Source organism: Syngnathoides biaculeatus, chromosome 6 (assembly GCF_019802595.1).
Source record: "Syngnathoides biaculeatus isolate LvHL_M chromosome 6, ASM1980259v1, whole genome shotgun sequence".
NCBI classification, from domain to species: domain Eukaryota; kingdom Metazoa; phylum Chordata; class Actinopteri; order Syngnathiformes; family Syngnathidae; genus Syngnathoides; species Syngnathoides biaculeatus.
Window position 1 is genome coordinate 2,997,028 of NC_084645.1, and position 14,785 is coordinate 3,011,812.

General features: G+C 41.1%; 1 protein-coding gene across 4 annotated transcripts in view; it reads left to right on the forward strand.

The window, feature by feature from the left end:
* znf276 (zinc finger protein 276) overlaps window positions 1-14,785 on the forward strand; it is a 111,700-nt gene that overhangs the window by 47,218 nt on the left and 49,697 nt on the right. For all 4 annotated transcript variants that reach the window (XM_061822699.1, XM_061822700.1, XM_061822702.1 and 1 more), the window contains one exon: window positions 5,035-5,110. In XM_061822699.1, coding sequence (XP_061678683.1) covers window positions 5,035-5,110 — 76 coding nt within the window. The remainder of the gene's footprint in view (window positions 1-5,034; window positions 5,111-14,785) is intronic.

The following is a 14,785-nucleotide window of genomic DNA, read 5'->3' on the forward strand; positions in this document are numbered from 1 at the left end:
GGCGTACTGCTATGTTATCGGTTGCTCAAACAAGCGTTGTAAAGCGACTTTCTTTTGACTGCCAGCTGTGATCAAGAACCAGTGTGAGAAAACGGAGCAGTTATCAACCAAACAGTGACAACTGTGGCTGTCTCATATTAGAAGAGCTGATCTAGCAGCCAAGCACAATACTCGTGTGTAAATGCAATGCATGTCTCCAAAATCTGTATTTTCTGTTTTATTATAATAAGTTTGCAAAAATGAGTTACCGCACGGCTCGCTGTTTTCTGAGTTGAGTTAAAAATGTCGTCGTGGAAGTGGAGAAAAAGGTGCGCGCTCCAATTGGGACTCGTCCCGGTCGAACCTCTCTCTCCCTTTCGGTAACAAAAATGAAAACAATAATCTACACCTCTTTGGTTGGTATAATCAACATAATTTAACACAACGCTGACTATAATCACGCGGTACATATTTAAATTGCATTGCGCAGTACACTAACCCTAGCACTGAGGGGAGACAGGTTGCTTACAATGGATACCGCCGCATGACGAACCCAGCCATTGATGAATTCGTTGTAGGGTTCCGGACCTTTGTAATTGTTGAGTTGGTCCACGGTATAAACGCTTGTCGAGAAGAGGAGATAGTGGACGAAGTCTGGATAGTTTACCGACGCCCACAGTTTTGTGCTCCATTTGTGTTTCTCCAAGGCATATGGGTCGATATTGTCGATCAAAGCACACTTCTTGTCGTCAACGGTTTCTTGAAACAACATCTAATGAGCAACGCTAACTTTCCAAAGTCTTTTTCGCCATCTTGCATCACTTTTAACCGTCGTACGAACATTTGTGTAACTCCGGTCTGTATGCAAAAGCATTAGAGTGAACAGTGCGTTAGTAGAGTGAACCCATCCAGCATGGCCAGGTGCCCCGGATTTAGTCACGTGGTCAAAAGCAGTCTGTAACTTTGACCTCTATGGAGATCAAGCATTTTTCATCCCTGCAATTACAAATGACAGAAAGTTGGTCCAAGAAATATGGCACAAAAAAAGTAGTACTTCCAACTTAGGGAGGATAAAATGTGAATTTATTAAACCATTGTCTCCAGCTATCTCTGCGAGATAACAAATCGATGTTGATTAGTGACGTTACATCTTATGATCTGGACGTTTTGTTCTTAAATGAAATGTGGTGAACAGAAAGTAGTTGTAATACCATTTTAAATGGGGCAACACAAGCAAATTTTTATTTTATGAAAATGTGTCGAACAAGGAGAAAGGGTGCTGGTATTGTTGTTATTTTTGAATAACTATTTCAATGTAAGGAAATTATAATGGGTGATTTTAACTCTTTTGAATATCTGTGTTTTTTAGTTAAAGGTAACCCAAAGATTATTATTTTAATATTTATAGACTTCCAAGATACAGTAGAAAATTTATGGAAGATTTTTCAGAACTGCTGTCATTTATTTGTAGTGAGTACAACTATTTTGTCATAACAGGGGAGTTTAACATTCATGTTGACAATAACATGGAAAAAACATCCAAAGAAATTTCTGCCAAACTAGACACATTTGACCTCTCTCAACATATTAAGAGTCCAACTCACACCCAGGGTCACGTCTTAGACCAGGTCATCTTAAAGGATGTTGAAATTCTATCGACTGACATGAAGGATATGGCGTTTCTGACCATTTTTGTGTATTTTTTTTATTACAGCTTCTACCAAAAGTTCAGACAACCTCTATCTCTATTAGGAAAAGACTGCGGCTGTGCCGCAGACTGTGAATGCTGAGACAGTTGAATTTTTGTACAATTTTATCGTGAAAATCACAAATGCCATGAATGCTGTCACTTCTGATAAAACTAAGACCATCCTGAGGTGACCTAGAACACCGTGGAGGAGCACAATGATGGTCAAGAGCTCTAAATCAAAGTGTAGGAAAGCAGATTGCAAGTGGAGAAAAACTAAACTCCAAATTGACTATGACCTCTACAGACAGTGTCTTTGTAATTTTAACCAAGAGTAAGGATAGACAGGAACACTTTCCTGAAATCATCAGTAAGAACCTCAACAATACTCGCACTCTGTTTTCTCTGGTTGACAAGCTCACAAACCCCCGAATAAGATAGATCCAAAACTTGTAAGTTGACTCGTGCAATGAGTTTGGATGTTATTTTTGTGAAAAAAATACAATGCATCAGGTCAAATGTCAGCATAAATCAGCAAAATGATAAAATGATTTTACATTTGAAGCCACCAAGGGAAAACTGTCAGAATTTAATACAGTTGACCAAAAAACTGTATAGAAAACTGTTCAGCAGTTGAAACCAACAAGCTGTCAATACTATCTGACTTTTTCAAAACTTTTGTGAAGTCAGTGCTAGCTGATTTGCTGTAAATAATCAATTGCTCACTTTAGTCTGGCGAGTTTCCGAAAGCCCTTAAAGTCACTGCTGTTAAACCTTTCCTCAAGAACAGATCCCTGGACAATTCCATGTTAGCCAGCTATAGACCCATCTCAAATCTCCTTTTCATAGCCAAGATTATCAAGTTATTTTTAATCAATTCAGCCATTTCTTTAATTAAAATAAGCTTTTTGACAAATTTCAATCAGGTTTTCAAACTCATCACAGTACAGAATCTGCTCGAATAAAAGTGCTAAATGATACTGTATAAGGTTGAATACTGACTCAGGAAAGGTGTCAGTTTTGGTCTGGTTGGATCTCAGTGCGGCTTTGTATACGGTAGGTCATAAGATACTGATGAACAGGTTGGAAACGTGGGTAGGACGAAATAAAACTGTCCTTAAATGGTTTAAGTCCTACCTGGAGGAAAATTATTATGTTGTAACCATTGGAAGTGCTCAATCTAAACAAATTGCAATGACCTATGGGGTCCCTCAAGGGTCAATTCTTGGACTCCTCCTGTTCAGCCTGTATATGCTACCATTGGGTCAAATCCTTAAAAGATTTAATTTTGACTATCATAGCTATGCAGACGACTACAGTTATATTTAGCAGTGTCTCCAGATGACGACAGTTCAATTAAGGTATTGTGCCACTGTCTAAAGCAGATAAATAACTGGATGAGCCAACATTTTCTTCAATGAAATAACAACAAAACTGAGACAATTGTTTTTTGCAAAGAAAAGAGAATTATTGTTGCTGAACTCTAACTTTAAAAACCAAAGACCAAGTCTGAAACCTTGGTGTTCTTATGGATTCTGACCTGATTTTCAACGGTCATATTCAAATCGATCACAAAAACTGCCTTTTACGATCTGAAGAGCATACACTGCCTTGTGAAAGTATTTGGCCCTTTTGAACTTTTCCACCTTTCGCCACAATCCAGGCTTCGAACATAAAGATATATATATATATATATATATATATATATATATATATATTTTTTTTTTTTTTGTCAAGAATCAAGTGGGACACAATAGTGAAGTGAAACAAAATGTATTGGATGTTTTAAACTTTTTTTAACAAATAAAAACCTGCAATATTATTCGGTCCCCTTGCATTAATACTTTATTTTGCTACAATTACAGATGCATGTTGCTTGGGGTATGTCTATCAGTTTTGCATATCAAGAAACTGAAATTCTTGCCCATTCTTCCTTGCAAAACAGCTCGAGCTCAGTGAGGTTGGATGGAGAGCGTTTGTGAACAGCAGTCTTCAGCTCTGCCCACAGATTCTCAATTGGATTCAGGTTGGAAATTTGACTTGGCCATTCTAACACCTGGATATGTTTATTTGTCAACTATTCCATTGTGGATTTGGCTTCATGTTTTGGATCATTCTCCTGTTGGAAGATAAATCTCCGTCCCAGTCTCAGGCGTTTCGCAGACTCCAACAGGTTTTCTTCCAGAATGGTCCTTTTATTAGCTCCATTCATCTTCCCATCAATTTTAACCGTCTTCCCTGTCCCTGCTGAAGAAAATCAGGCCCAAACCATGAGGCTGCCACCACCATGTTTGACAGTGGGGATGGTGTATTCAGGGTGATGAGCTGTGTTGCTTTTATGGCAAACATGTCGTTTTGCATTGTGGCCAAAAAGTTCAATTTTGGTTTCATCTGACCAGAATACCTTCTTCCACATGTTTGGTTTGTCTCTAACTTTAAACAAGATTTTTTCTGGATATCTTTGAGAAATGGCTTTCACCTTGCCACTCTTCCATAAAGGCCAGATTTGTGCAGTGAACGACTGATTGTTGTGCTTTGGACAGACTCTCCCACCTCAGCTGTAGATCTCTGCAGTTCATCCAGACTGATCATGGGCCTCTTGGCTGCATCTCTGATCAGTCTTCTCCTTGTTTGAGGTCAAAGTATAGAGGGATGGCCGGGTCTTGGTAGATTTGCAGTGGTCCAATACTCCTTCCGTTTCAATATGATTGCTTGCACAATGCTCCTTTATAGCTTGGGAATTTTTTTGTATCGAAAATCCGGCTTTAAACTTCTCCACAACAGTATCTCGGACCTGCCTGGTGTATTCCTTGGTCTTCATCATGTTCTCTGCACTTGAAACAGAAGCCTGAGACTATCAGAGAGGAGCTGCATTTATACGGAGACTTGATTAAACACAGGTGGATTCCATTTATCGTCATCAGTCAACATTGGGTCATTCAGAGATCCTCACTGAACTTCTGGAGTGAGTTTACTGCAGTGAACGTCAAGGGCCCGAATAATATTGCACCCCCACTTTTCAGTTTTTTATTTGTTAAAAAGTATAAAATATCCAATAAATTTCATTCCACTTCACGATTGTGCTCCACATGTTGTTAATTTTTGACAAAAAATGAACATTTTATATCTTTATTTTTGAAGTCTGAAATGTCCAACTAGCTTTTGGATTCAGATATACTGTGTATGACGGTGATGCGCCATAAATGTCATTTGCAGACCCGATCAATGACATCATTGATCAGATCGCCGAATTTTGACATTAAAGCCAATCAGCACAAAATGCCAATTATTGGCCGATAATCGGTGTGAAGTCTAGTTACAATGCCATTGCTTCAAACTGACACAAACGTTTTGGGTTCTGTATACAGGGAGGAGCTGCCCAACATCTACAAGTGTCTGTATCAAGGCTGCACTGCTGTCTATAGAACTTCTGAAGGTTTAAAGGTCAGACCCGTAATTAGTTCCAGCTGTCTGTCACTGAATTGTTATTCTATATCCACGTGCACAAAGATAAAGGCAGTACATAATCATCGTTGAACCACAAACTTTCCAATTAGAGAGTAGGAATGATAATTCCTCTGACTTTTACTTCCGGTCCCCAAACTGGTGGCAGCTTAAAAAAGTGGCTCTGGCCAGCCCGATCGTAATTCAATAAATCCTGCTGAATTTGGACCGAATGTTGTGAATACTCGACGTGGGACGCTCCTGGTGACGACTTCAGTGGACTAAAATCATCTGTGCAAGCTTAATACCCAAATGGGACCTGTATTGTTTCATGTTGAAGGTGCTCGGCCTAAGTTAGTCTAGCCAAGTTTGCTAACAACAAAATGCGTCTGTAGCCTAATATTTACTGAGGAGGAAAACATCCAACGCTAGTACCTTCACGACCTGCAAAACCTATGTATCATATACAATCGTGATCGTGAGTACTCATGAGAAGTTGGGCAAGTGGAAACGTCATCTTAAACTTGCTTATCGGCCTAGTATTCCTTAGGTTAGCTTGCTAACAACGAGATGCATTTGTGATCAAATCTTTGATGTTGAAGAAACATTGAACGTGGACTCAACTATCAACTACTAGAGTGAGAGCCATTGTGGTTTGAATCTCTTCCATCCCCATATCCTTTAAATCACCATATCCTTTATATTTTCACACAGGTAGTATGTGATTTGTGTACCTTATGTGCTGACTGTGTTTATGAGATTGCCTTTAACTTTAACATAGATTAGGTAGGATTTGAATTGTGTATCTCATGTGGTGACTTTGTTTATTTGATTTTTCTTCTTTTTTGACTATCTGCAGCCCGTTGGGCAGCACAATATTGTGAAACCTGTCGGCCGGTCCCAAACCTGGATAAATACAGAGAGTTCCTTCAGGAAGGGCATCCAGCGTAAAACTGTGCCAAACATATATGAGTGTTCTTCATACGAATTCCATAACGGTTAGGTCGTGGCCCGGGCTTCCTACGCCCGCCCCGACACTGTTAATCTGCAAGGCGTAGGTAGAAATTCAGGTAATGTAGATGGAAGACAAAAAGGAGGAGGAAAGTGGCTTAGTCAGCTGAAGAAGAGGAATACGCAGACGCTACAGCTGTGTATAGGGACTTTGAATGTTGCGACTATGATAGGAAAAGCTCAGGAGTTAGTTGCCATGATGATTAGGAGAACGGTTGATATATTGTACATCCAGGAGAGCAAGTGGAAAGGGAGTAAGGCTAGAAGTTTAGGAGCGAGGTTGAAATTATTTGACCATGGAGTAGATGGGAAGAAAAATGGAATAGGGTTATTTTAAAACAAGAGCTGGCTAACAATGTTGGAGGTGAAAAGAGTATCAGATCGACTGATGAGTGTGAAATTTGAAATTGAGGGTTTTATGTATAATGTGATTAGCGACTTTGCCCCAGGTAGGATGTGACCTCAAGTTGAAAGAGAAATTCTGGAAGGAACTAGATGAGGTAGTTCTGACCATCCCAGTCAGAGAGAGAGTTGTGATTGGTGCAGATTTCAATGGACATGTTGGCGAAGGAAACAGGGGCGATGAAGAAGTGATGGATAAGTACGGCATCCAGCAAAGGAACTTTTAGGGGCTGATGGTGGTGGAGTTTGTAAAAGGGATGGAATTGGCAGTGGTGAACACTTCTTTCCACACATAGAGTGACCTACAAGATCGGAGGTAGAAGCATGCAGGTGGATTATATTTTGTGGAGACGATGTAATTTGAAGGAGGTTACTGACTCTAAGGTAGTGGTGGGGTGACTGTAGCTCGACAGCATAGTATGGTGGTGTGTAGGATGACTGGTGGTGGGTAGGAAGATTAAGAAGACAAAGGTAGAACAGAGAATCAGGTGGTAGAAGTTGAGAAAGGAAGAATGTTGTGTGGCCTTTCAGAAAGAGGTGAGATAGGCTCTAGATGGACAGGAAGACCACTGAGAAGACTGGAATACTACTGCCAAGGTATTCAGGGAGGCTGGCAGGAGAGTACTTTGGGTGGCTTCTGATAGGAAAGGGGAAAAGGTGACTTGTTGGTGGAACCCCAAAATACAACAAGTCATCCAAGGAAAGAGATTAGCGAAGAAGAAATGGGACACGGAGAGGACTGAGGAGAGGCGAAAGGAATACATTGAGATGCGTCATAGGGCAAAGGTTGAGGTGGCGAAGGCTAAACAAGAAGCATATGAAGACATGTACACCAGGTTGGATATGAAAGAAGGAGAAAAGGATCGCTACAGGTTGGCCAGATAGAAGTATAGAGATGGGAAGGATTTGCAGAAAGTAAAGGTGATTCAGGATAGCGATGGAAATATGTTGACTGGTGCATTAGTGTGGTAAGTAGATGGAAAAAGTACGAAGAGAAGTTAATTAATGAAGAAAATGGGAGAGAAGGTAGAGGAGAAGAGGCAAGCGTGAATGACCGGGAAGTGGCAATGATTAGTAAGGGGGAAGTTAGGCACTGAACATAATATAAAATGGAAAGACAGTTGGACCTGATGACATACCAGTGGAGGTATGGAAGCAGTTTGGAGAGGTGGCTGTGGAGCTTTTGACCAACTTATTCAATAGCAGGGTTCATACACTTCCAGAGAATCAAAATTCCATGAATTTTCCATGACTTTCCTGCTACTCAATATAAAATTCCATGACTAATATTGGATTGACTGGTTGTGGCAGTCAGAAATTTTGCAGCTATCTGATCCTGTGTTGCCACTTAAATAATAATTGCCAAAGCTTCACAATGTAATAGGTGCATCATAATGACTGTGAAATTTATGGTTATTAAAAATATAAAGTATACTTACAAGTGTATAAAAGTATTGTTGATAAGAAGCTCATTGGCTTTGCGTGTAATCCACAGGGACATGGGCATGCTTTTACAAATCCATTCACCTTTGAATTTGCTTATCCTATCACTACAACATGGCAGTAATGCACGCTTGTAAGTCGTTTCTTATCTGCTGTGTTGTATGTAATGTAAGAGTACTCTTCAGTTACGAAGGCTTTATGCAGCAAGTCTTGGGCTTCAAACTTGCCATCAACCAACGTTCCCTCTAATTTTGTACGTGTCTGAGCAAACACACTATGGCTATGAACATCCCCTTTGACCACCGTGAGCAACATAAGACGTATGCACTGTGATCAGATCAGTGTCATCCATTGAAGTTACATGCCTCATTCAAAGATTGAGATTACGACACTCCCATCAGAACATTTTTAAGAACAATTTTGTGTTTTTGCAAACTTACAATGAAAATGTCAACAAACCAAGCCAACTATGAACTGCAAATTTGAAATGTCCCATCCAACTTTGTTTAAAATTTTTTTTACCCCACAATGATATCCTCGTCTGTTTTTCTTGGTGTAAAAATGAATTATTCTTTGCAGAAAATCTTTAGCAATGCATTTTGAAAGCTGAAGAATGCTACCAACCATTTTTAAGGTTAATGTTATGTTGCCTCCTATATTTAAAATACAGAATTAGATTTTTGTGCACTCTATTGTCTACGCTTTCATCCTCTATCAGGTTGTGCCAAAGTAGAATTTTAACATTATACACCATCTCATGCTGTACTTTCTACTTGGGATTCAGACCAGACCTTTTTTACTCAAAAAATGAGTAAAATGAATGAGCCGAAGGGAGGCAGTCAGGTAAACTATCAGTAGACCGTGTGCTTCCGTGTTGAGAAAAAAAAAAAAAAAAGAGTCAGGCTGTGGTTCACCGCGATGGATTGGTTTTCATGTGCGCTGAGAATGTCTATGTATTTCTACTCAGAACAATTTTTACGCGCATGATTTTTCCTGCTCGACTGTGCAGATTTGCGAGTGCAATCGCGCCCGTCAAGTCACAGTGCCTGAAAATTCCATGACATTCCCTGATCCAAGCCAAATATTTTTTTATTTACCGGACTTTCCAAGACCTGGAAAAGGCAACGTTTCTTCCCATGATATTCCAGAAATTCCCTGACCCGTACGAACCCTGCAATAGAATACTTGCGGGAGAGAAGATGCCAGAAGAAGGGAGGAAATGTGTGCTAGTTCCCATTTTTAAGAACAAAGGCAATGTTCAGATCTTTGGAAACTGTACAGGAATAAAGATGATGAGCCACACAATGAAGTTATGGGAAAGAGTAGTGGAGGCTAGACTCAGGGCAGAGGTAAATGTCTGCAAGCAACAGTATGGTTTCATGCCGAGAAAGACTTCCACAGATGCATTATTTGCCTTGAGGATGGTCATGGTAAAGTACAGAGGTCAGAATGAGCTGCATTGTGTCTTTGTAGACCTAGAGAAACCCTATGACAAGAGTACCAAGAGAGGAACTGTGGTACTGCATGCACAAGTGTGGTGTGGCAGAGAAATATGTTAGAATAGTACAGGACATGTATGAGGGCAGCACAACAATGGTGAGATGTGCCGTAGGTGTGTCAGAAGAATTTAAGGTGGAGGTGGGACTGCATCAGGGATCTGCGCTTAGCCCCTTCTTGTTTGCGGTAGTAATGGATTGGCTGACAGATGAGGTTAGACTGGAATCCCCTTGGACCATGATGTTCGCAGATGGTATTGTGATCTGCAGGGAGCAGGAGGAGGAACAAATAAAAAGGTGGAGGTACGCACAGGAAAGGAGAGAAATGAAGATTAGCTGAAGTAAAACAGAATATATGTGCGTGAATGAGAGGGGTGGAGGAGGAAGAGTGAGGCTACAGGGAGAAGAGATAGCAAGGTGGACGACTTCAAATATTTAGGGTCAACAATCCAGACCAATGGTGAGTGTGGTAAGGAAGTGAAGAAACGGGTTCAAGCAGGTTGGAACAGCTGGCGGAAGGTGTCTGGTGTGTTATGTGACAGAGGAGTCTGTGCTCGGATGAAGGGCAAAGTTTATAAAACAGTTGTGAGGGTGGCCATGATGTACGGATTAGAGAGAGTGGCACTGAAGAAACAACAGGAAGCAGAACTGGAGGTATCAGATATGAAGATGTTGAGGTTCTCACTCGGAGTGAACAGGTTGGATAGGATGAGAAATGAGCTCATTAGATTCAGAGAGCAGTGATTTCCAAACCTTTTTTAGAGCCAAGGCACATATTTTACAATTGAAAAATCCCACGGCACACCAACCAAAGTAAATGTCACCAATTATGGATAGATAGATTAATTACTGTATGTACTTCCTGCCATCTAATAGAAGAGGATTTTTTTGTTCTGTCTGTGATTGTGCCTCACTGGCATAAATAGATGAATAAAGATTCATTATTTCTTGGAAAGAAATGTTTTTTTTAAGCAATTACATACATTTGGATAACTTCCCATGGCACACCTGAAGAGCACTCCGGGCACACGAATGTACCCCGGCACACTGTTTGGGAATCACTGCATTGGAGGGATAGCCAAAGTTGGATGTTTTGGAGACAAGGTTCGACAGAGCAGACTTCGATTGTTTGGACATGTCCAGAGGCAAGAGAGTGAGTATATTGGTAGAAGGGTGCTGAGGATGGATCTGCCAGCCAAAAGAGCGAGAGGAAGACCAAAGAAAAGGTTGACAGATGTTGTGAGAGAGGACATGAGGGCAGTTGAGGTTGGAGACGAAAATGCAGGAGATATGCTAAGATATGCTATGTGGCGACCCCTAATGGGACAAGTCGAAAGAAAAAGAAGAAGAAACAACAATATTAGCCAAAGTAAAACACAATATATGTGCATGAATGAGAGGGGCAGAGGAGGAACAGTGAAGCTCCAGGGAGAAGAGATAGCGAGGGCAGACGACTTCAAATACTTGAGGTCAACAATACAGAACAATCGTGAGTGTGGTAAGGATTTAAAAAAAACGGGTCCAAGCAGATTGGAACAGCTGACTGAAGGTGTCTGGTGTGTTATGTGACGGAAGTGTCTGCTAGGATGAAGGGCAAAGTTTATAAAACACTGGTGAGGCCGGACATGATGTATGGATTAGAGACGGTGGCACTGAAGAGACAACAGGAAGTCGAACTTGATGTAGCAAAATGAAGATGTTGAGGTTCTTGTTCACTGAGCAGGTTAGATAGTATTAGAAAATGAGCTCATTAGAGGGACAGCCAAAGTTGGATGTTTTGGAGACAAAGTTAGAGAGTCCAGACTTCGGTGGTTTGGACATGTTTAGAGGTGAGAGTGAGTATATCAGTAGAAGGGTGCTGAGGATGGAGCTGCCAGGCAAAATAGAGAGGGGGAAAGACCAAAGAAAAGGTTAATGGATGTTGTGAGGGAGGACATGAGGACAGTGGGTGTTAGAGAGAAGGATGCACGAGATAGGCTTGAATGGGAAAAGATGACACGCAGTGGCGACCCCTCACGGGACAAGCCGAAAGTAAAAGAAGAAGAATGATTATGCATCTATTTCACCAGCTGCTAATCAATGGAGCAGATGACAGAGATCATTGCCAAGTCAGTCGCTATACAGGAATGCTTTTGATGATGATAGTTACATAATTTCTTGCTTTTCTGTATACCTTTTGTGTGAGAAACAACAGAAGGAACACTGCTTAAGCCCTAAATTTACTTCAAGTTCAGCATACCTCTTGTGTGCATGTGGGTCCACAGTCAAAAAACATTTGGTGATGGCATGAGGGCTTTATCTAATCCATGAGCCAATTTCAGTTTACACACAAACTTGTCCATGAACAAATCAGTTTACAAACAAAATGTTTGGACTGATATTCCTTGAGTTCATGAACTAGGCTTCAATTCGCAATCAGTGGAATGCTCAGTTGTGATTTCTCTCGCACAGTGTTAATTTATATTTGCTATGTGCATACAGAGACACATACAGGCACTATCTTTTTTTGCGTCATAGTAAAATGGAATAGCTAAACATGAACATGGTGTTTCTGATCTTACTAAGCAGTTTATTCGCAAAATGTACTATGGAGCTGTTGTTCGCCACTTCCCGCTGCCGGAGCTGTGGTGTGGTGCAGGCTGGTCATCAGACTGAGGTCAGACACCTCAGTGGTGAGCTCCTGCTCTGTGTCTCAAAGTCGCGCGCTCATGCATGGTCAGACACATAGGCTCAGTACTTTTCTTTCTTTTCTTTTGATTTTTTTATTTTTATTTATTTATTTTTTTTTTTAGGAGCAAAGAATTAATGATTTCTAGATTACTTACTAAACCAATCATAAGTCAGTCAGGTCCGGAAATATTTGTACATTGACATACAGTCGTTCTCATCTTTTTGGGTCAAAGCATCACTGAAATGTATTTGATATAAAAAGAAAGACTTTCAGGATTAATTTGAGGGTATTTACTGTACATTCCAATCAGATAAAAAGTGTAGCAATTACAACAGTTTGTATATGTACAGTACTTCCAATTTTTTTCAGAGCTGTTCCATGGCCAGGCGTGTTATTCTTTCACTGCCCTTTTAACAAGTATCAGATAAAAGGGCTAACAAAGGTGTATTCAACTCCAGATTCTCCAGATTTTCACATTTTAATTGACCTGAGATATCTGGCATGCTAAAAGACAGTTTACGTTTTTCGACTGAATTCATTTTCTACTTTAAAAACAGAAGTCATATAAGTCATGAAAGTCACCTGAGTGATGTATAATGCTAAAATACTGATATTGTTTTTTCCTATTCCAGTTTCTGTTAAAAGAGACTAGCAGAAGTTTGCAGGTGATTTAAAGTCTGGTATGTGGAGTGGTTGTATGGGAGGCATGTGAAATGCAAAAATAGAGTAATTTCTCTTGACTGGGTTTCTCCACTGTCAGATTCCGCTTATCCACAGGACTTCTTCTTCTTCTTCTTTTCCTTTTGGCTTGTCCCGTTAGGGGTCGCCACAGCGTGTCATCTTTTGCCATCTTAGCCTATCTCCTGCATCTTCCTCTCTAACCCCAACTGCCCTCATGTCTTCCCTCACCACATCCATAAACCTTCTCTTTGGTCTTCCTCTCGCTCTTTTGCCTGGGAGCTCCATCCTCATCATCCTTCTACCAATATACTCACTCTCTCGCCTCTGAACATGTCCAAACCATCGAAGTCTGCTCTCTCGAATCTTGTCTCCAAAACATCCAGCTTTGGCCGTCCCTCGAATGAGCTCATTTCTAATCCTATCCAACCTGGTCACTCCGAGCGAGAACCTCAACATCTTCATTTCTGCCACCTCCAGTTCAGCTTCCTGTTGTTTCTTCAGTGCCACCGTCTCTAATCGGTACATCATGGCCGGCCTCACCACTGTTTTGTAAACTTTGCCCTTCATCCTAGCAGACACTCTTCTGTCACATAACACACCAGACACCTTTCGCCAGCTGTTCCAACCTGCTTGGACCCGTTTCTTCACTTCCTGACCACACTCTCCATTGCTCTGTATTGTTGACCCCAAGTATTTGAAGTCGTCCACCCTCGCTATCTCTTCTCACTGTAGCCTCACTCTTCCCCCTCTACTTTTCTCATTCACGCACATATATTCTGTTTTACTTCGGCTAATCTTCATTCCTCTCCTTTCCAGTGCATGTCTCCATCTTTCCAATTGTTCCTCTGCATGCTCCCTGCTTTCACTGCATATGACAATATCATCTGCGAACATCATGGTCCAAGGGGATTCCAGTCTAACCTCATCTGTCAGCCTATCCATTACCACTGCAAACAGGAAGGGGCTCAGAGCTGATCCCTGATGCAGTCCCACCTCCACCTTAAATTCCTCTGTCACACCTAAGGCACACCTCACCATTGTTCTGCTACCATCATACATGTCCTGTACTATTTTAACATACTTCTCTGCCACACCAGACTTACGCATGCAGTACCACAGTTCCTCTCTTGGTACTCTGTCATAGGCTTTCTCTAGATCCACAAAGACACAATGTAGCTCCTTCTGACCTTCTCTGTATTTTTCCACGAGCATCCTCAAGGCAAATAATGCATCTGTGGTACTCTTTCTAGGCATGAAACCATACTGTTGCTCGCAGATACTTACTTCTGTCCTGAGTCTAGCCTCCACTACTCTTTCCCATAACTTCATTGTGTGGCTCATCAACTTTATTCCTCTATAGTTCCCACAGCTCTGAACATCCCCTTTGTTGTTAAAAATGGGAACTAGAACACTTTTCCTCCATTCTTCAGGCATCTTTTCGCCCGCTAGTATTCTGTTGAATAAGTTGGTCAAAAACTCAACAGCCATCTCTCCAAATTGCTTCCATACCTCTACCGGTATGTCATCAGGACCAACTGCCTTTCCATTTTTCATCCTTTGTAGTGCCTTTCTGACTTCCCCCTTAGTAATCATTTCCACTTCCTGGTCCTTCACTCTTGCCTCTTCAACTCTTCCTTCTCTCTCATTTTCTTCATTCATCAACTTCTCAAAGTATTCTTTCCATCTATTTAGTACACTACCGGCACCAGTCAACACATTTCCATCTCTATCCTTAATCACCCTTACCTGCTGCACATCCTTCCCATCTCTATCCCTCTGTCTGGCCAACCTGTAGAGATCCTTTTCTCCTTCTTTCGTGTCCAACCTGGTGTACATGTCTTCATATGCCTCTTGTTTAGCCTTTGCCACCTCTACCTTTGCCCTACGTCGCATCTCGATGTACTCCTTTCGCCTCTCCTCAGTCCTCTCAGTATCCCACTTCTTCTTCGCTAATCTCTTTCCTTGTATGAC